Raw genomic sequence first — 20731 nt, 5'->3', positions numbered from 1 at the left:
CACGATCCGGTACGACTGTCTATTAGTTCTTTAAAAATAGCATACAATTTGTTGCCAGGTCTTTATAAAAATAAACTCGTTAATATAAATGTCTCAAACACTATACACAAAAAAATGACGTTTATCGTTTATACGTCAAATCAAATTCAGTGATTCACTTTTTACCGTACTGTGTTTGAGTAATAAGCCTAGGTTCTTATTCTTACCGAAGGTACCTTTTCCCAAGAAGCTATCTAGCTGTGCATCGCTTAATACTCATAATATATTAACTAAATAGATTCCGAGTCTTGTAGGCATAATTCAAATAGTTTGACAAATTGCACCACCTTTATTTTTTTTATTTTTTTTTTTTATATCATTGACAATGCTATGTTAAACTAATACATCATCTTTCAATCCCATTGTTTGCTTAGGTGTTTTAATAGCGAAGGCTTACCGTTCATTTTGCGTCATCAACATGGTAAGATAATTTATTTTAATTACTATTTTTACCGCCAATGTCTATTTGTGTAATAGATGTGAATTGTAGTACATACATATTACATGTCTACTTTCATTGAATAATTTTGATTTATTTGATTCTTACCTACATATCGAGAATTTATCAAGTGCACTATGAGTGCCCGTGGCTTCGTTCACGTGCCTACATCTATGTGGAAAATGTCCCTCCCTTCTAAGGCCCCCCCCACATCTACCGTCTTTCGAGCGTCGGCGTCTGTCGGCGTCTGGTCAGCGCTATGAAAAATGACGTCGCTGCGCAGTTGCCTCGACGCTGCGTCGACGTTGCATCGAGCAGCGGCCATAGAATTGTAGACGCCGACGCTCGAAAGACGCCAGATGTGGGGGGGGGGGGGCTAAGGGCTGGTTCACACACATTCTACATTTTGTTTTAAAATCCCTTCCCTCCATCTCTAATTTGAAATAATTAAACTCATTAATAGGCATGGGGGTTTTTATTGCATGGTAAGATTATAGTGATTTATGGAGTCAATTAACATTACCTTCCTCACCTATTATTTGTTTTACAAAGGGGCAAAGTGGTTGTTTAACTCTTCATGCTAATATTTGTACCCAAGCAAGCCAAAGATTCCAAAATTTAAGGTGGTTTGCAAAGTGGAATCTTGAGTGTCATAAACAAACTTTGCTACCAAATGAAACACAGCCCATTCATCCCTCAAAATCCACCCCCCTCCCCCTTAGAATTCCTTTGGCTTGATTCCCTCCAAGCACTGTATACCTAAGTGTTTGCTTAATCCATGTTCCAGCTGGGAGTAACTGAAGAAAAACGTCAAGTACCAAAGATGTTGCAAAAAATTTTGCAGTATGATATTCAGGTCACCAAAAAGTTTGTTGATGGTGCACTGCAAAACACAGCTTTGAGGTCACTGCGCAATCATGCCAAGTTTCTTGAGGTAACACTAACAAACTATTTAAGGTATATTCTTCTCTTTTCTGACCTGCACCATGAGTTGTGTTTTGATGAAACATCTAGCGCAACTTCAAGTATGTTGTTGCGCGCGAGAACGTAACTCATGCTAGCCGGTCAGGGTGCATAGCCAAAGTGCAATCATTAACACTCTGTAGCAAACAAAATGCAATTGTCACTGTTGTAGTAGGGAAGAGTGGTAGAGAGAGAAGACTACAATACGCTTTTGAGTACGCGATTGGCACGTTGGCTACCCGCCCTGATCTATGGTATAGATAATCCTTAAGTAATGATAAAGTTACAAGAATCTTGTACCATGCAAAAAATTACAATTTTATTTGCAACTAATATCTAGTGTGATTTTTATTTTTTACAATAAAGTAAGATATAAGGCCTAGTTTACCCTCTGGGTTGGAAGGTCAGATGGCAGTCGCTTTCGTAAAACTAGTGCCTACGTCAAATCATGGGATTAGTTGTCAAGCGGACCCCAGGCTCCCATGAGCCGCGGCAGAATGCCGGGATAACGCGAGGAAGAAGAAGAAGATAGAATAGCAACTGCTGTCATTAAAATAAAGCTCCATTTATAAAATATATGTATTGTTTTACAGGTGTCCTGCCATGGCATAGTGTGGCTTGCTGGCTGGCTTAGTTTTATATGGTTATTTAATAATAAAGACCTGTATCAACTGCAAGTGAATATGTTAATAGGTAAACAGATAATGATATTATACATACAAAATGTTTTTCTTAGATTACGTTAAAATCAAGGGAAAATTCATAGGAAAAACATAGATTCTTTCCTTATCCTCCCGAGTCTTGAATTAAACTCCCGACCAAGTGCGTGCCGGTCCACGCATAATGTAAGGTTCCGTAAAAATTAAATAGAAACATAAGTTTTACAGCAAAACTTCTATGAAAATTTAGTTTTTATTAATATTTATACATACAACAACATGAACCGTAGGGTTACTTTGATTGGCGGGGAAAAAATGACCCTCGATTTTTGAGGAATAAACAGTTAAACAATTTAAGACGTGGTTGGCATGCTTAACAGAAATAGAAGGTGAAAGTATTCAGAAACGATTTCCTTCTAGATTAAAAATCAATGGTCAATGTAACCCGAATCAAAGTAACTCCAGTTTACGGTATATATAATGTATGTGTGTGTTGGCTCTTAAGAGCTGTATTAGAATCAATTAACGCCCGATTTGTTTGTTTCAGCTCTTATATTGGATATTGTTATAATAGCGGTTCTAAAAGCTTTCGTCCGAAGGCGAAGACCGGTACCCATGAACAAGCTGTCAGACCTCGGGCCTGACAAGTACTCGTTCCCGTCGGGGCACGCCAGCAGATCCGTGCTAGTTGCCTTTACCCTCATGTACTTGAGCCCCGTGTCGATTATATTCTACCCGCCGCTCCTCGCGTGGGTGACGTCCGTGTGTCTATCGCGGGTGCTGGCAGAGAGACATTACTTCCTAGATGTATTCGCCGGCTGTGGCCTCGGAGTCCTAGAAGGGCTACTAATGGCCTTGGTTTGGTTATCACAGAGCACCTCTGCCAGCATTTTGTCTTCCCTTTCCGATGAAAAACTCGATGGGGGAGAATATCATGTTTAAAACTCTGAAATGCATTTTACCAAAGCATCACTAACGAAATCTAGACACCTGTGTCATTTAACCCGATTATAGCCAGTGTGTCTTTTATTTGTTACGTTTAGTAAATAATTTAACTACTTACCTACTTAGAATATTTTGAAAACTAATAAAATGTTTTCAAACCGAAAAAATATTGTATACCTACAGAATGTTTGTGTTGGAAATTTTGTGACTTATTAAATATGTAGTGTAGTAATAAATAAATAAGATTTTTAACACTAGTATTTGTGATTACTTATTAGTCATCATCAAAATATCCTGCCTCACACAATGTGAAACAACTATAATTATATTTTTGAAAGTATGAGCATGTATGAGTATTTTTTTAAATAGATATTCTAGGTATAACTTATACCGCTTAAGCTATGTACGTATAATGCAAACGTTCAAACTACATCGCAGATTTATTACCCACCTATACAATACCAGTCTAATAACTACTATGCTACATAAGAATGTTAACCACGCGCGTTGCATTTTTAAAAGTGGAATCTTGAGCCCTACAAGGATTTGACCCCGAGTGAAATAAAAAAGTTCACGACACCACGTATAAAATACTTCAAATCATAGTGATTTAATTATCTTTGCTTCAAATAAGCCATGATTTCCCGCAGATGGATTGGGCCGCATCGACTTTACCTTTTATACTTTTTGGTCTGTATTTATAGGTCACTTAATTCAGTGTCAATGTCAAAAGTAACAGTTTTTAGTGCAAGGAATTAGCTTTCTCTACAAAAATTTACAATGGAATTTTTCGGATTAACCTTGTATGGTCCACAAAACTATATAAGGGATCTTATAAGGGAAGGATATAGGGAACCAGAGTGTAAAGAAGAAGTTGAACCTCTGATGCAACGCATAATAAGTCAGTCTACTTGCCCGGAGAAGGTAAGGCACCTAAATGTATGGATTTTTTCCCGAAATATACAAATACCCAAATATCAGGGTCAGAAAGCACGGTAGATTTAGGTTCGTCATTTATGTCTCTACGAAAAATTAGAGGCTCTCGGTTGGACTAAAAGGAAGAGCCAGCCACACTTGAAAAATCGTCCAAATGTGAAACCTATCATTTACCGATTTTCATAGTCTTATTGTGAAGAATACACGTATTGTAAGTTTAGTACAGACAACTTTTTCCTAAAATATAAAGTGACCGAAATGTCACACTCAGCACCCCACAAGGTCCGTTTCGTGTGTTTTCTCTTGACGGTTTCTTCTCCTTAGTAAAGACTGGTAAAGACAGTGTTTTGTGTCCTCAGGACGCACTCAGCATTTTCTAATTATTAATGCGGGTAATATAACAGGATATTTAGGTAAATAAAAAAAACAGTAGGTATAAAATAAATGACACTAGATTTTTTTATGTTCTAAATCTACTTACCTAATTTAATTACCTTCAACCAAACAGTTATTGTGTATTTTATTGTCAAGTCTAAACGGTGAAGCGTTAAATCTTAGTTGTTTGGGAGCATTAGGTTTTACTAATTCTTTGAAGTTTCTTTCACAATTCAGTTTCACAAATACATATTTACTTTTGTTACGGTTAATATTTCATTTTGTAATTAATTCAGCTGAATCGGTTAGTAATTTCATCAAAATTAATTTAACCGTTTAAGAGCAGTAGTAACCCGTTTGCAACAAAATCTTAATACTTAATCCATACAAAATTTCAACTGAAACAATAGAGCTGGAGTGTTTAACTGACTTCAAGATTTCAAAAGGATGAGGTTCTTCATTCGGGTGTGTTTTTTAGGGTTCCGTACCCAAAGGGTAAAACGGGACCCTATTACTAAGACTTCGCTGTCCGTCCGTCCGTCCGTCCGTCCGTCTGTCACCAGGCTGTATCTCACGAACCGTGATAGCTAGACAGTTGAAATTTTATCAACTCCACATGGACATAACTCAAAATCCATGGCAAAACTAGCCACAGACAAAATTTAACTCAAAATTGTGTTTACAGATTGAAAGACCTGATTTGTCCGTAATCAGATTAATTGATTGTTATATTGGTAATGTCAACGGATTCGCATACGGTTCTATACAGAGGTTCAATAAAATGAAACGTAAGGGAGTCATAAAACCAGCTGGTCCGGCGGATATTTACCGAAGCCCACCTACAACGAAATGAGGTTCTTCATTCGGGTGTGTTTTTTAGGGTTCCGTACCCAAAGGGTAAAACGGGACCCTATTACTAAGACTTCGCTGTCCGTCCGTCCGTCTGTCACCAGGCTGTATCTCACGAACCGTGATAGCTAGACAGTTGAAATTTTCCCAGATGATGTATTTCTGTTGCCGCTATAACAACAAATACTAAAAACAGAATAAAATAAAGATTTAAATGGGGCTCCCATACAACAAACGTGATTTTTGACCAAAGTTAAGCAACGTCGGGAGGGGTCAGTACTTGGATGGGTGACCGTTTTCTTTTTGCTTTTTTTTTGTTTTTTTTTTTGCGTTAATGTACGGAACCCTTCGTGCGCGAGTCCGACTCGCACTTGCCCGGTTTTTTAAGTTGAATTTTGGCCATTTAATATCATTTTGTACGCACAAATCTCGACGAAGATGGCAGATGGCGCTGCAATCGAATACTTAGGACCTAAAGTACCAGTGCCGGAGCCGTTTGTTAGAATTTCAGCTTACGACTTCAACATTATCAACTCCACATGGACATAACTCAAAATCCATGGCAAAACTAGCCACAGACAAAATTTAACTCAAAATTGTGTTTACAGATTGAAAGACCTGATTTGTCCGTAATCAGATTAATTGATTGTTATATTGGTAATGTCAACGGATTCGCATACGGTTCTATACAGAGGTTCAATAAAATGAAACGTAAGGGAGTCATAAAACCAGCTGGTCCGGCGGATATTTACCGAAGCCCACCTACAACGTCTTTCGAGGTGAGTCCAGGGCTAAAACCGCCTTACTCTAATTACGCCTTAATTGAAGTAAAAGACAAAGATGCCCGCAATTTGCGAACTTCGGTGTTCCCGGCAGGGCCTCCGCGTTTAGATACTGCCATTAGGTAGATAAAATGAAGGTACCCGCTACCCACGGCTATACCTATTTTACGTATAATTTAGACTTCTTAGACTTCTAAATTAGATTTGAGTCAAATTTTAATACAATAAAAAGGATATTGATCAGACAATTCCTATAATATTCGATAGGTCCACTAATAAGCCTAAGGCACTTGTCCCACCGCCGACGATGAGCGATAAGCGAGTAAAACGATAAACTAGAAACGAATGGACGAGCGGCGACAAGCGAGTGTTAGCTCCAATAGTTTTGTCGCTCGGCTATAGGCGAGTGTTCGAGTGCGACGGGCGTCACTCGCTCGGGCGGTGTAGCGTAGCCGAACACGCAGACTGATTGGTCTCCCAGCTTGAGTTCCAAGTGTTCTAACTACGAAGCGAGCATCGCCGAGCGAGTACCGCTGTACCGCTGAGATAGTTTTATCTTAACGCGGCGACAAACTAGTAGAGCGAGTGTTCTCGCCGGCAGTGTGAACAGCCAGCGATGAACTATTAATATATATATAATAGAACGAAATATATAATACAGCGATGAACTATTAATAATATAAATATTAATATATGGTCCAATAATGACGGAGATATGGAGTAGCAAACATAAAAAAAAACATACAACCGAATTGATAACCTCCTCCTTTGGGATTTGGAAGTCGGTTAAAAAATCGCCGATAGTTAATCGCTTACTCGCTCTTGGTGGGACAAGTGCCTGATATCTAACTTAGAATTTATTGACAATTAGTACCATTTAAAAAATCCTTGATGCGAACCTGATAAAATATGTAATCAATATACATATGAAATTATCTATGACTTTCATGTTGCATCACTATCATCATCAGTATAGGTTGAAAATCTGAATTTTAGTACATTTTTGGAACATCTGAAAATAAAGTGAGGTGAGTGCTCGTGACCCGAATGACTGACATCCTGGTTTGTACCTACCAATGAGTTTTACGGAACTTATGTCCGAAATATCATTCGATATTTACCACTAGCTTTTCGGTGAAGGAAAACATCGTGATTAAATTGCATACCTACATCAGCGAAGAAATTCAAAGGTGTATGCGAAATCCCCAATTGGGCTAGCGTGGGGACTATAGCCCAATCAGTGGGACGTACCTATTTAGGCTGAATTATTATGATATTTTCAGATCGGCTGGTTCCAATGTGACCCGGATTTAGCGAATCAAACTTGGCATGAAACCAACCCAAGATACCCCGCACCGATGTCTCCTATGTCTTTAATCTACGACAAAGTTCGAAAAAATGATAAATATGCAAGACTGTTTTGAGTGAAAAATAATGCATTTCATGATTCGTTAGTACCTACCTAGTTACCTACTTCAGAATTATAAGTATTATAACTATGCATAGTTATGCATCTCGCCTCGAGTTCCAAATGTGGTCGGATGTGAAAAGCCAACTTTTCAGGAGAGCTAAAAGTCTAAAACAAAATTAGCACTTTATTTATTGTACTACGTGATGTTGAAAGACCATTATTTTTTTATTGAAAAAGGCCTTTTTACCTTTTAATCTGGATAAGTCTAAACGTTGAAGTACTTTTTATACTAAGTATTTAAAAAGGCGGTATTCATGCAAAATTAATTAGATCCGACTATTTGATCTCCCAATTGAACAGTAGGTACAAGAGAGACGAAGTGACTTGATTACACTCAACATTTAGTTATTATAGGCATAAGTTCTCAAGTTCAGATCCAAAACGTAGTATTGTTACTATATAAACTAATAGGCAAAACGTCATATCTGATACACACCTGACGATGTGTCTACATATAATATAATATATTTATTTTAGATGCATAAAGGCTCAAGTCACTTACCATACTCAAAACATTTCAGAGGCAAAAGACAGATTTGAAAATAATACTTCACGAAAATAAAGAAAATCGTGAAATCCGACTTTATGCAGTTTCTGTACCTTTATTGGAAACTAAAAATTATAGAAATGTTGCGTTGATAGGTAAATTACTTGAAAATAACCACTCCCGGACTTAGTAATAGTCAATTGTTTAAACTTTTGCGACATACTGTAAAAAACTATGAGCAAGCCAATTTTTAATTCCTTTTATTAATAATAAGTAAAGTATACTAGCAACAAACACGTCATAATTGTGAAACATAACTTACGTAAAAAATTATCGACGCTGTATTCCAATCAACAGACAAATTCAATGTTAGACGTCCGAGTCGTTGCTTCACCCACCCATCTTGAAGTTACGATCGCCTTTGTCTCGTAAGGGCCGATACAGATGAACTGCAGCCCGACTGCAAGTTGTATGGGAACTGCAACGTCGGCGTCCCATACAAGTTGCAGTCTGCCTGGACCAGCCCTATGTTCGTCGACAAGGAAACAGACTGCTGAGACGACTATCTCTTGTTGTGCTTTTTCGCTACTAAGGTTTCCAACATGCATGAAGTAGGTACCACCGATTGGTCAGCGTGTCTGGGGCAACATATTCCAGGTTCATATTAAAATAAAATTAATCTGCTAAATCATATTGCTCAAAGTACCTGGCAACTATGCAAATAAAGAGGTTCATGGGTGCTGCCTTCATATACGCATCTTCTTCTTCTTGATCTATACTCGACCTGAAATAATAGTACATTGTGATGTGTAATCAAAAAAGCTAAGGAAATAATAGTACATTATGATGTGCAATCAATAAATTTAATGAACTAAGGGAATAATTAGGAAAAATTGTTAACGAGAGTCAACAGAAACTCGATGCGGGTGCGCGCAGAGGTTTTTTATGACGCAAGTTTACAAAAGTTGCCTAATGAATACCCGGCTTAAATGTTACAATGTTTTTCATCAATCATTACACTTGCAAAGAAAAAAATAATGTTGTAAGGGAAATACGTTACATACAATAACATTACAGATATCGTCCACCACAAGGCATGGAAGGCAGATACCCATTCAGCCGTTAAAATTGTGTAAAAAATTGCCTACAATCCCTATGACAATTAATTTTTATATAGATTTGTTATTATGAATAAAATTATATACATATTATATCAGTTGAGAGGTTGCAAAGTGTAATAATAATACATAATAGCGATAAATATGGCCCCCACATTTGCCACTATTCTATTATTTCAATGTGACTAGTGGAAATCCGGCCTCCACCACTGAAGGGCTTCGTCACTTTGTCTTTAATAAATGAAATATATGTATTTGAGTTTATAATCTGTCACATTCAAGTAACTGAAAGAATATGGGACAAACCTTATTTCAGCACAAGTTCTGGCAAGATCTCTCAAGAGACTAACAGTTTCAGAAAGTGCAGGGTGTCTTAAACATGCCAAGAAAGCGTAGATCCATTGACCTGCAAATTGTAATTCATAATTATGGTTTAATACATTATCAATATAATAGTTCAGTTTGGTTTGCATCACAATAAGTTTTCTTGCAACTCATCAATACTATACAGAGCCAACAAAATATTAAGTTACAGATTATCTTATCCTCTAGGTGCCCAGATGTTAAAACTTGCCAAGAAAAATGGAATTTTTATTTGTCAAAACGAAGATTCAAATTAAAATGTCCATTTTGTACCATTTGGATTTGAAACTCTAGGTCGCACATAAGTTGTTTGCAGAAATCGCGAAGTGTCTGGTTTACGTAACTGGTGACCGAAAAGCTGGCGGCTACCTTGCACAACGTATCAGCATTGCGATACAGCGAGGAAATGCCACCAGCATCCTTGTTACAATGCTTCAAGGGTCTATTTTATTTAGATTTAAGCTAGTTATTAATTTCTTTTAGTAATACCACTGTATATTACTTGTTTGTAAATAAATGTTTTAACACAATTAAAATGGAACAGGAGACCTTTTTATAGGACTCTGGGCGGCTAAAGGTTAAAACACTGACTCTTACCTATTTTATGATCAATAGTGTCTCCAGGTGGAACCTCCTTCAATATTTCTGTCAGCATTTCTAAACCTGAGTGCAACTGTTCGGGGCTAAAGCCCAGCATACATGTAACAGTGGAATCATGGTCTTCAAAAAACACTTTCCAACTTTCAAGTGATTCGTCATCAATTACTATTGGTCTCACTCTTTTTTTCCCAATTCCTTTCTCTAAAAGGTTAGCCTTTATCTTAGACATAGATGACCGGACTTCTGCGAAGTCTGACATTTGAATTTTTTGCCATTCAATGGTAGTTTTGAGTTTGTCGGGTGCGATTTTCGCCCCAGGAGGCTGAAATTTTTTAATATGCATTAGAAATAGAAATATCGTGGTAGTTTTAGTCCCATATGGAAGTTTTTCAGTCAATATGATAAAAGTAACATTGAGGAAATATGTATCAGAATCATTACAACACAAGCATAATGTAGACAACGAACATCTCTTCTGTCTCTTACCTCTTTGAAAAATAGTGATTGGTTTTTAGCGAACTGAGTAATGTCTTTATCACACACAGTAACTGCAGCAACGTTAGCACGTTCAGTCATAACTTTTAGAAGATATTCTTCACCTGTTAGTGGAATTTCTTTCATTTCCACATCTGAGCCGATTTGAAAACACTTTGTTATTAATTCGTCATGATCAATTTTTTTCTTGTCGTTAGCTTTATAAATTACACGCCTGTTCTCAGAACCCATTTCTTTCTGAGACGATTATAGTTGGTTTATAAACAGAAATGAATTTATTTGCTACACTTGTTTAGCTCAGGGCCCGTAGCCAAATTACATTCGCTCCGTGTCGATTCGATCTCTACGTTCGCGAGCGACTGGTCGATAATGTTTATAATAACCTAGCCAAGAGGCAATCTTTTTAGTTAACGCTCAAGCTACGCGCCAAGTCGGTAAAAATTATTTTTTGTCTGTGGTTCTCGTTCAAAACCGTCAAGAAACGTCATCTGTCAGCTGTCAAGAGTGTCAAGTGAACAGCGAATCTAATTTTGGAGAAAATAATTGTTTTATCGGTAAGCAAATTAAATATTTTGGTATTTGTCTAACTTAGTTAATCACAATTTCGTGATAAAATAACTCTATATAGTGTAATATTTGAAAAGTGTGTTGTTAATTGCATATAATTTTGACCTAAAGTTTAACAATTTCAGACAGCCGTCGTCCCCGCAGCCCCAACCAAGGCGGCGGCGCAGCCAGAGCGGGCAAGAGCGGGCTCCGCGGGCTCTTCTTCCACGCTGAGAAGTCCTCGCCAAGTTGGCAGTACAGTACAGTCAAAGCTGCCGCTGCAATCTTCATGACAGTTACCAGTGCTAAGGACATGCACTGCTGGCTTACTTGACCAGAAGAGACAATACTTTAAGCGTTAGTAATGATTCAAACCGTGAAGTGAAATTGTGGACAGGTTTGCCCGAATCAGTGTAACCTCAGTGAAATCATTTACTTCATAGACTTCAAACATTTTCGAAATTAACAAAAGTCAAGCGGACATTGAATACATAGATGTTATGCATTAGATAAGATAAAAGCTGCCTGTGAAACCAAAACTAATAAATCATATTGTTACTTAATATTATTGTTTTATTACCTACTGTCTTTGCTTTTTGTTCATATTTAACCTTTTGTATGCTCCTGTCAAAAATTTGTAATTTATATATCAATCATAATTAAATAAAATAAAATAAATAACTTACACATACTTATATAGACAAATACATACTTGTATACATAGAAAACACCCATGACTCAGGAACAAATATTAGTGTTCATCACACAAATAAATGCCCTTACTGGGATTCGAACCCAGGACCATCGGCTTAGCAGGCAGGGTCAATACCCACTATGCCAGACCGGTCGTTTTTTAAAGACAACTTTTAAAAATTAATGCATTTTTTTAAAGTTGAATATAGGTAAGTATATACATGGGAGCAGATCTGCTCCTAAGCATACCAAAAGTTAAGGTGGTAACCACCATAAATAAATGAAACAATGATTGGGTTAAAAAGTTAATTTATTTTATTGAAAATCTGTTAATGAAAGATGCAGCAGGTATTTTTTGCTGGCAGCATGAAATCAGTAGCCAAGCATTCTTGTTTGTACATATATTATGTACAGTGTTTTAAAACAGTAAAACAACACTCAATATATTTTTGTGGTTGTACATGTGACATAGTTTCTTCCCTTGACCCTGGCTTTGGAGCACCACAAAGTATTGGTTCATATGCCAAGGCTGCAATGAATATCCAAGTCACCTGAAACAAAATGAATGCTTAGTTTTTCAACAAACTTTGTAACATTTGGTTATAATACTTATTCTCTACCAGTCACATGACAAAAAAAACTAAATGTTTTGTGTAAGTATATGTTAAGATTATTTTTATATAGTGTGTAGGTACAGACAGCTGCAGAGAAAAGGTACCACTGCTACATAGAAGTTTGTATGCAGGGGTGGTACCTTTTCTCTTCAGCTGACTGTACCTGTGCCTGCCAAAAGAAGTCATATACAATATGTTTCATAATATGAAAAAGTTTCAATACTATGGTTGATAATTGATATGTATGACAACAGCCCGTCTGGCCTAGTTGGTAGTGACTATAGTGACCCTGCCGGTTAAGCTGATAATCCTGAGTTTGAATCCCCGGTAAGGAAATTTGTGTAATGAGCACAGATATTTTGTACCTGAGTCATGGGTGTTGTCTATGTATTTAAGTATAGTTTGACAAAGGACTGTCTCATTTCAAACAAAGACGGAGAGAATCATACTAGCTTTGTCATATACTAGTACTAGCACCCAAAAGATAACTATGAGTATAGTTTTCCTGGTTCTTACTGACTGACAAATTGGTTTGACCATCTATATATAGTTATCTAAGTACCCTAAGTACCCACAACACAAGTCTTCTTGAGCTTACTGTACAGTCCGACAAGAAATTGTAGAAATTAAAAAGTAGCAACACTGTAGTCTCGTCCCTTTCAAATCAATTTAAGAAAATGGGATGACACTACAATGTTGCTAGTTGTTAGTGACCTTGCCTATGAAGGTGATGGTTTTGCGTCCTGGGAAGGGCATTTATTTGTGTGAAGAACATTTGTTCCCGAGTCTTTATCTATATTTGTAAAGCCTTTACCTATATACCTTTGCCTTTACACATTCAATTCACTTTCCTATTGAAAAACAAGTGCTTGCCATTGTGCATATGGGTACCAAATTTAATCTACACCGTTCATCGGTTTATATTTGATGACGTAACAGGAACACATTTGTTATTTTAGCATTAATAACATATTTTATATACTTTTTAGTAGGTATAGTAGGAATAAGTTATTGACTCACTCTTACCTTTGTAGGGACGTTGTTACGTGTTGCATTTGTGGGTGCATAATCCATTTTTCCATGACACTGTCACTATAGATAGGTAGATATTCAGCGCCTCGGTCACATTGGATTCTTTGGGTGAAATGCTGCGTACGGCCCACAATCCTTTGATCGTAGCAGTCCTTTCCTAAGCAGTTTCAATAGAGGCGATTTTTCAGACGGCGCCTGCGTCTAAGCGACACTTCCGCGTTGTTCGCCGCCCACAATGATGTTGAAGTATGCTTTTTACTACAAATTCTAATTTACAAACACTATTATTCGGTATTTTCTTGTGCTTCGATAAGTTATCTGCAAGGGGATAGCTCGCGCTACGTAGCTACACCTAGGAGGCGATAACGATTTGATTTCGCTTGTCAAAAGTGTCACTTGGCTAGGCAAAGTATGACAGATGGCGAATCCCGGTAACGAAAGTTTTGCGTTTCGTTACAACATTGCAACTTGGCTAACATTTTTGTATTCGTTAATATTTTTCGACAGACTCATCTACGGTACCTGTCATTCCCATACATTTTTTATCGATTCGTTAGCGATATCTTTTTTCGAAATGTGTTTTGGCTAGGCCCCCAGTACTTTTGACATTCTAACTTCGTCGTCCACCCCCCCCCAAACCTCAAACAAATGGTCTTGAGGTCGTTGTGATCCTTCACTCCTATGTCATTTTAGTGCGGTAGTCTATTGCGGCTTTAAAACAAATCAAAAACGATCAATGAAATGCAGCAATGTTGCAAACGCGTGCGTTTATCAGTGTTTGAAGAGACCACGTTTTCTATTGTATCTCAAACAAACTTAATAATCACGGATGATCACGGACATCACTTGGACATCACGGACAAATTTGACAGAACATTAAGTTGAGGTTAAAGAGTTATAATCTTTTACAATAAACAATTTAGAAGGAATTAATTAAACTTTTGGTCGTATATTATATAAAAATATGAATTTAAACATTTCAAGTCTTGCAAATTTTGTTTGGAAGTCACAATCAGTCGCTGGATGTAATGTAAGCATTCACAATGTATATTTCAGTAATGTATTATCAAGCAGTTGATTGTAATATACATATCATGAGACGTATGTTTTTTATACAGTATCAACAAGTCAGGAACAAATGGGCAAATTGGCTTATGATAAGAGATGTAAAGCGTCGTCGCCTGAACGCTGAACACTACCTCGAGAGGACCAGAATCAACGCTCTGAGGAAGAACGATGTGCTGCCTGTAGAGATAAGGGAGATGGCAGACAAAGAAATCAACAAGTTTGAGCTCAACTCCACTCCTCTAAGGATCAACAACAGATGTGTCATTACATCTAGGTAACATAATTTTTTAATTTAACCAATTATGGCCTGGATGTGAGTCCCTTAGGCCAAGGTATCATCACATTTTTCATGTGGATGTAGTATTAGTATATTTTAATTCATATTTAGTTTTAGTCTGATGCTTAACACTATTAACTCTGTGGTAAAATATATACATTTTTGGAGAATAACATAGGGACTATATCATAAAAACATAGAAAGCTATTTAAGAATTGTAGTAAGATTTTAAACTATACTTTCTACTGATTATATATCATAAATTTATATGTTTGTTTTTAGGCCCCGTGGAATAGTAAAGGAATGGCGCATGAGCCGTATTGTGTGGAGACACCTCGCAGACTACAACAAGCTTTCTGGAGTACAGCGAGCCATGTGGGGCTAAATTATACATAGATTGTTCTTATTAGTCATCATAGTTCTAGAAATATATGTATATCATTCAAAATATAAATTATCACTAACTTTGTTCTCATATTTTGTTTTTTTTTTCATAGATATTATATCTCACTCTGAAGTTATGTATGCATGCACGTGGCAAGGAGATGATGCGGATATGAAAGAGAGGTCCGTTGTTTTGCCAGTATCCACATATTTCCTTCATTGTAGGTTCTGCATCATTGGCTTACACGCATCCTTTCAAAAACCTAATTATTCAAATACAAAACTAATTAAAACTGATCCAGGTGTTCAGGGAATTCATGTTGTCTCATGTCCATTTTGAATTGTGTAGTCACATTTTATGGACTTAATTTTGCCTCTCTAACAAATAACATAATATACTTGCAGCAAACAACCTACTCAACTCAAACATGCATATATCTCACAATATCAGCTAGCTAAATCGATTTATCGTCCCCGAAAACCCCAATATAGCAAATTTCATCTAAACCGTTAGAGCAGTTTTCGAGATCCCCGAAATAATAATAATAATAGGCCTTTATCGTCTGTGTCAGATATTTTAAGCAGCATCGGCAGCAGTAGCCCTCTGCCACACACGCTGCAGGTGTATGCTCCCCCAGGTGGGCGGGGGTCGGAGGCCTGCTCGTGGTCATACCAAGCTTCAGCTTAGTAGGACATCAGGCAGTGTCCTAGTTTACTATTCAAAACTGCACCTCCTTTACAGGGGGGAGGGGGTGAAGGTTGCTGGGTTCTAGGTTTTTGTTTGTATGCTAGGTTCCATGACAAATTCATTCTAGGACATTGGGAAGTACCCTAAGAGGTTCGAGTCTGTGGGGTCATCCATTAATTACGTCACACGAATTTCAAGGTTTTTTGACCCCTCCCCCCTCCTTGTCACACTTTGTCACATTTGGCAAACCCCTCCCCCTGGTGTGACGTCACATTTTTTCAACGAAATCGGCAAATCGAATTAAGTATTAATGATTTTTTGTCAAAATATTAGTAAATTTATAACCCAAAACTGATTATGAAAAAAAATTAAACTAATAAAAACGATTATCGTTCCAAAAACTTGTTTTTGAACTGTACAGTAATTAAAATTAAATTTTGGTTACTGATGAAGTTAACTGACGTCACAAAGTTTGTGACCCCCTCTCCCCCTTGTCACATTTTCTTGACCCCCTCCCCCCTAAACGTGTGATGTAATTAATGGATGACCCCTATGAGGTACTAGTCATATTTAGATAATAATAAAATCTAAAGGTTCTGTGTTTAGATTAATAATAGCAGTTATAAAACTATTTCAGTGTATTCCCATATATGTCCCTGCCTCATTTTACTCATTTATGGCGGCAGTCACGTGGGGATGGGCCAAATGCGAACACACCACAATTTTAAGATATTTCACCAATGATGGAATATGGTAATATAATATGGCAGGAAATATCAGTGAGTGAGGAAGTGGTTACTATAAAAATAGGAAATAAAAAATATATAAGCTTGTTTCAAGTTTTTATGTTATCATTTTGCCTTACAACTATAAAAGCTTAGTAAAGCTCTTGATGGAATAAAAAAACTTCACTATGAAGCTTCTTAGTCGAAGAGACCTGAAACAAAATAAAATGTTAATATTACATAGATGAGACAATTACAATAATCTTATCTTCCTTGGGTTGTTAAAAACAAGTTAACTGTCAAAAACAAATTGTCACATTTATCTTCCCTCTTGCTTGTAATTACCTCTCTAGACCTTTAATGAGCCTAAACTCTTGTTTTTCAATTGAGGAGTTCCTTTGGTTACATTTCGACTTCATCATCAGATCAGCTCCATGTTAGCATATTATTGCAGTATGCATCAGAATTACGGTAGTACCTACTCAAAATTTCAACAGAATCAGATACCGGGAAGTGGCTCAAATTTTAGTTACAAGATGTGAGGCTCTACAAAAACAGAGGTGTATTTTATACAAATATAGGTATGTATGCAGTGAAGTCAAATAATAGTGTGTAAAAAAACAATTAACATAAAAGTCACACTGTTCCAGTTTTAATTAATAATTAGATGGTTAATTCCATTTAGCTTTCCTGCCATACAGGGTTGAATATACTTTATGTTACAGAGTAATGTGTTTAACATGTGAGTCATGAATAAAAGTGAATTTATTTATTGTGACCAATATTGGTTGTACAAAACGAGTACCAAAAGCATGCACCTTTGGTACAATTATTTAAATCTAAATTTATAGTAAATTCAAAGCCTCATAAGGTCTAGGCAATAAATGTCACACTAAACAGACATAGCTCAAAAACAAATCATGATTTTTCTCATAAGGTTGATAAAAATGTAAATATAATTGAATCCAGTCCAGCCATAATAGGCCAGTGTGAAGAGAATATATCCTATTATAACGTTTTATATATAAAACACCCTTAACATGTCAAGTAACAATGTGGTTATAGGATCAGATTGTAAATACTGCCAATGCCTCTTTACTAATTGCTCAGAACACTCACCAAAGCCCATATCGTCGTCGGACTCTTCAGGCTCCTCCTCCTTCTTCTCCTCCTTGGCGGCCTCGGCGGGCGCCGCGGCGCCAGCGGCGGCGGCGGCGGGCGCTCCCGCGGCGGGGGCGGCCCCCACGCCGGAGCCGATGTTGGTGATCAGCTCGCGCACGTTAACGCCTTCCAGGGCCTTGGCGAACAGGCCCGGCCAGTAGGGCTCCACGTCCACGCCGGCAGCCTTCAGGATCGTAGAGATCTTCTCGCCCTATAAATATTAGCATATTTGTTACCACTGGTAAAGGATTCGCACATGGGTATTTAAAACACTAAACCAAGAAATATGACTATTTTGGTAATATTTAACACGCTTAGCAACTATTCCAAATAAATTAAACCGTAAATTCGCCGCAGATTACGAGATTAAAATGGATAAATAATACGCACATAACCTAAGACAGTGACTAGATAAAACAATTTGAGAAACTTACGGTGACAGCGACATCATCATCAACCAAGATGAGAGCGGAATAAACACAAGCTAATTCAGCCTTTGATGCCATTTTATTTAATTATTTTGTGCAAGTCGCCTAATGGCCTTAGCTCGGAGAGGACAAGCACGTTTGACTTCTCGATACAAAGAGAAAAAGAAGGAAGAATGTTTGCGGCACTATGCCATTGACATTTACTGCAATGTTGCCAGGATAACGTTACCCCCCACCATATCTAAAGCCCTCCATTCACACTCCTACATTGTAGTCTACCTCGCAGGACTACGGCGTAGGATATAGCAAGGGCCCAACGTTTTCTGTTCTCTTTGACGGCGCAGCAACTAGTATCATGAAATTTCTCTCTCCTCGCTATTTTAAAAATGCCGTTTGTCAAAAAAGGACAACCATTCTGTTGACAAGGTGGACTTCAAATCAAAGTGTTGCCTTTTTTGGTAGGCCCAGGTTGTGTATGTGTGCGTAAAAGCGTATATGTGTGCTCTTTTAGGGATGTGAAAAGTCGATTTTAATCATGTTATATATAGATAAACGCTACACAGCAGAACGAAATAGCGATTAATTGAAGCTTCAATATCTTCATTAAACATAAACATAATTGAAATGCTAATGGATAATGAATATATTATAATGTAATAAAATAATTCAATTATTGCGGAACACCTATTTTAGTAGGTATTTATGTATTTTAATTAAATATCTGAACTTTCCCTTGGTTCCCTCCTGGGGCGTGACTATAAAATTGTGATTAACAATGAGGCCCACGTTGCTGTAGCCATGTCGATAAAGTCATATCGATAAACTATCGACAGTTCTTGCAATTTTAAATTTACTTCAAAGGCTTAACGATACCTAAAATGACCAAAAACGCTTTTATTCTTTATTGTGGTTATCAGATCACAATTTTATAGTCACGCCCCAGCAGGGAACCAAGAGAAACTTCAGATATTTAATTAAAATACATAAATACCTCCTAAAAATAGGTGTTCCGCAATAATTGAATTATATTATTATATTATAATATATTCATTATCCATTAGCATTTCAATTATGTTTATGTTTAACGAAGATATTGAAGCTTCAATTAATCGCTATTTCGTTCCGCTGTGTAGCGTTTATCGATAAATAACATGATTAAAATCGACTTTTACGCACACATACACAGCCTGGGCGCATGAAGAAAGGCAACACTTTATTTGAAGTCCACCTTGTCAACAGTATGGTTGTCCTTTTTTGACAAACGGCATTTTAAAAGAGCGAGGAGAGAGAAATGATACTAGTTGCTGCGTCGTGAAAGAGAACAGAAAACGTTGGGCCCTTGTCGTACACTAAACAAAAGTGGCAACAGTGACAGCTCGCTTGGAAGTATCTCTATATATTATTAATTATTATACTATGGGATATAGCTCACAAGCCCCCTCCAGACTATGCGCGTGAATCACGGGCGAAGCCGCGAACGCGAGTGTGGAGTCGATTTCGCTGTCCGCGAAAATCGACGCCACACTCGCGTTCGCGGCTTCGCGCCGCGATTCGCGCACGAGTGTGGAGGAGGCTACACACCATTCTACATTGTAGTACGCCTTGCAGGACTACGGAGCAAGAAATAGCTCACCTTCGAGCAACACCGGCTTCCGACACGTCGGAAGGGAGGGGCCCAAGCGATATCTCACCATACAAATCTTTCTGCCATTTTTCGCGGGGGGAAGGTGCACACAGTCGCACTTCTCACACACTTACATACAAAATCCAATCAGAGGCCCTACCGCGAACGACGTTCGACGTGTTGCCTCTCTATGGCACTTGTAAATTCATACGTAAGTGTGACAGGGAGGCAACACGTCAAACGTGGTTCGCGGTAGGCCCTCTGTAATGACGACACGAATACATAGAAAATTATAGAAAATGACACACGTCAAAGACAAATCTTGCAAACCTCGTTCTCTTTTTGTGTACGGACGAGTGACTAGTGTCACAACACGCAAACACATTTTCGTTGAAGTATGTCAAGTATGTCATTGTATTCTGAGAGATGAGAAGTCGGGTTTGTCGCTCGACCGATCCGCAATTTGTACTGAGCGAGCAAAATCGATAAATCCAACAATTACTTGAGACTAAAATATAATAATTGTATTTAAATGTAATTAAACGTATGATATGTAAAAAAAATATTACATGTGAAATGTAACACTTTCTTTTTGTACATTTGATGTCCCCGACCTCTTTTTATAGCAAAAAACCGAGCAAACAGGCATTTTTGTGCAGCAGTGTTCACGCGCGCGTCTGGACTCGGTCTAGTGCAAAATCCAAGTGCAACTAGTATTATTACCCGCGCTAGATTAGATTGACGCGCTAATCTTGTACCTCGGCAGAGGGGAAATAGTGCGAATGCCGCCTCCCTTCCGTGTTGCTCGAAGTAGCTCACACACGGTATTGATTGGACAATTTAATCAAATTGGCAAATTAATTAATTTGATTTAAAGCCCCCTCCAGACTATGCGCGTGAATCGCGGGCGAAGCCGCGAACGCGAGTGTGGAGTCCTGAACGCAGACCTGCGAAATCGACTCCACACTCG

At 37.7% G+C, this 20731-nt stretch overlaps 6 protein-coding genes and 1 long non-coding RNA gene across 9 annotated transcripts in view; 4 read left to right on the top strand and 3 right to left on the bottom strand.

Annotated features, from left to right (window-relative positions):
- LOC134678804 (zinc finger protein 883-like) overlaps window positions 1–13626 on the bottom strand; it is a 37157-nt gene extending 23531 nt beyond the window's left edge. Inside the window, exon 1 of the mRNA XM_063537502.1 lies at window positions 13621–13626. The gene's annotated coding sequence lies outside the window, so the exon portion shown is untranslated. The remainder of the gene's footprint in view (window positions 1–13620) is intronic.
- On the top strand, window positions 141–3302 carry LOC134678189 (polyisoprenoid diphosphate/phosphate phosphohydrolase PLPP6). 3 transcript variants are annotated; one of them, XM_063536650.1, is made up of 4 exons: window positions 141–211; window positions 1266–1412; window positions 2035–2134; window positions 2648–3302. In XM_063536650.1, the coding sequence occupies exons 2-4, from the start codon at window positions 1302–1304 to the stop codon at window positions 3040–3042; spliced, it is 606 nt and encodes a 201-aa protein (XP_063392720.1). In that variant the 5' UTR covers window positions 141–211; window positions 1266–1301; the 3' UTR covers window positions 3043–3302. The 3 variants fall into 3 exon arrangements, with proteins under 3 accessions (XP_063392720.1, XP_063392719.1, XP_063392718.1); XM_063536649.1 differs by lacking the exon at window positions 141–211 and adding an exon at window positions 323–460; XM_063536648.1 differs by lacking the exon at window positions 141–211 and having other exon boundaries at window positions 1257–1412.
- LOC134678599 (uncharacterized) lies at window positions 3762–7436 on the top strand. Its single transcript, XM_063537225.1, has 3 exons — window positions 3762–3969; window positions 5814–5984; window positions 7271–7436. The coding sequence occupies exons 1-3, from the start codon at window positions 3826–3828 to the stop codon at window positions 7409–7411; spliced, it is 456 nt and encodes a 151-aa protein (XP_063393295.1). The 5' UTR covers window positions 3762–3825; the 3' UTR covers window positions 7412–7436.
- Window positions 8191–10816, bottom strand: LOC134678813 (gem-associated protein 2). The gene is made up of 4 exons (XM_063537516.1): window positions 10513–10816; window positions 10024–10348; window positions 9370–9469; window positions 8191–8729 (listed from the first exon to the last, which is right to left on the bottom strand). The coding sequence occupies exons 1-4, from the start codon at window positions 10750–10752 to the stop codon at window positions 8621–8623; spliced, it is 774 nt and encodes a 257-aa protein (XP_063393586.1). The 5' UTR covers window positions 10753–10816; the 3' UTR covers window positions 8191–8620.
- Window positions 10950–11630, top strand: LOC134678823 (uncharacterized). Its single transcript, XR_010100249.1, has 2 exons — window positions 10950–11075; window positions 11214–11630. It is a non-coding gene; the product is annotated as an uncharacterized LOC134678823 (long non-coding RNA).
- Window positions 13627–14257: 631 nt separating the features above from the next.
- On the top strand, window positions 14258–15226 carry LOC134678153 (small ribosomal subunit protein uS14m). The gene is made up of 3 exons (XM_063536605.1): window positions 14258–14436; window positions 14525–14748; window positions 15034–15226. Exons 1-3 carry the CDS (start codon window positions 14371–14373, stop codon window positions 15134–15136), a joined length of 393 nt encoding a protein of 130 aa, XP_063392675.1. The 5' UTR covers window positions 14258–14370; the 3' UTR covers window positions 15137–15226.
- A 1427-nt stretch (window positions 15227–16653) lies between these two features.
- LOC134679512 (large ribosomal subunit protein P1) lies at window positions 16654–18333 on the bottom strand. The gene is made up of 3 exons (XM_063538472.1): window positions 18144–18333; window positions 17668–17920; window positions 16654–16760 (listed from the first exon to the last, which is right to left on the bottom strand). The coding sequence occupies exons 1-3, from the start codon at window positions 18213–18215 to the stop codon at window positions 16747–16749; spliced, it is 339 nt and encodes a 112-aa protein (XP_063394542.1). The 5' UTR covers window positions 18216–18333; the 3' UTR covers window positions 16654–16746.
- Window positions 18334–20731: the final 2398 nt, after the last annotated feature.

Source organism: Cydia fagiglandana, chromosome Z (assembly GCF_963556715.1).
Source record: "Cydia fagiglandana chromosome Z, ilCydFagi1.1, whole genome shotgun sequence".
NCBI lineage: Eukaryota > Metazoa > Arthropoda > Insecta > Lepidoptera > Tortricidae > Cydia > Cydia fagiglandana.
Note: the sequence above shows the minus strand (reverse complement) of the source record. Positions and strands in the feature narration are given on the sequence as shown.

What these genes read in the sequence shown, in the direction of transcription:
- LOC134678599 (XM_063537225.1), top strand. Translation starts at nt 3,826, where the DNA reads ATGGAATTTTTCGGATTAACCTTGTATGGTCCACAAAACTATATAAGG. An exon ending in AGTCTACTTGCCCGGAGAAG is followed by an intron (nt 3,970 to 5,813) that starts GTAAGGCACCTA and finishes TTGTGTTTACAG; the next exon opens with ATTGAAAGACCTGATTTGTC. An exon ending in CACCTACAACGTCTTTCGAG is followed by an intron (nt 5,985 to 7,270) that starts GTGAGTCCAGGG and finishes TGATATTTTCAG; the next exon opens with ATCGGCTGGTTCCAATGTGA.
- LOC134678813 (XM_063537516.1), bottom strand. Translation starts at nt 10,752, where the DNA reads ATGGGTTCTGAGAACAGGCGTGTAATTTATAAAGCTAACGACAAGAAA. An exon ending in CACTATTGATCATAAAATAG is followed by an intron (nt 9,470 to 10,023) that starts GTAAGAGTCAGT and finishes TACAATTTGCAG; the next exon opens with GTCAATGGATCTACGCTTTC. An exon ending in AGAACTTGTGCTGAAATAAG is followed by an intron (nt 8,730 to 9,369) that starts GTTTGTCCCATA and finishes CTATTATTTCAG; the next exon opens with GTCGAGTATAGATCAAGAAG.
- LOC134678153 (XM_063536605.1), top strand. Translation starts at nt 14,371, where the DNA reads ATGAATTTAAACATTTCAAGTCTTGCAAATTTTGTTTGGAAGTCACAA. An exon ending in AATCAGTCGCTGGATGTAAT is followed by an intron (nt 14,437 to 14,524) that starts GTAAGCATTCAC and finishes TTTTTTATACAG; the next exon opens with TATCAACAAGTCAGGAACAA. An exon ending in AGATGTGTCATTACATCTAG is followed by an intron (nt 14,749 to 15,033) that starts GTAACATAATTT and finishes GTTTGTTTTTAG; the next exon opens with GCCCCGTGGAATAGTAAAGG.
- LOC134679512 (XM_063538472.1), bottom strand. Translation starts at nt 18,215, where the DNA reads ATGGCATCAAAGGCTGAATTAGCTTGTGTTTATTCCGCTCTCATCTTG. An exon ending in ATGATGATGTCGCTGTCACC is followed by an intron (nt 17,921 to 18,143) that starts GTAAGTTTCTCA and finishes TAATATTTATAG; the next exon opens with GGCGAGAAGATCTCTACGAT.
- LOC134678189 (XM_063536648.1), top strand. Translation starts at nt 1,257, where the DNA reads ATGTTCCAGCTGGGAGTAACTGAAGAAAAACGTCAAGTACCAAAGATG. An exon ending in ATCATGCCAAGTTTCTTGAG is followed by an intron (nt 1,413 to 2,034) that starts GTAACACTAACA and finishes ATTGTTTTACAG; the next exon opens with GTGTCCTGCCATGGCATAGT. An exon ending in GCAAGTGAATATGTTAATAG is followed by an intron (nt 2,135 to 2,647) that starts GTAAACAGATAA and finishes TGTTTGTTTCAG; the next exon opens with CTCTTATATTGGATATTGTT.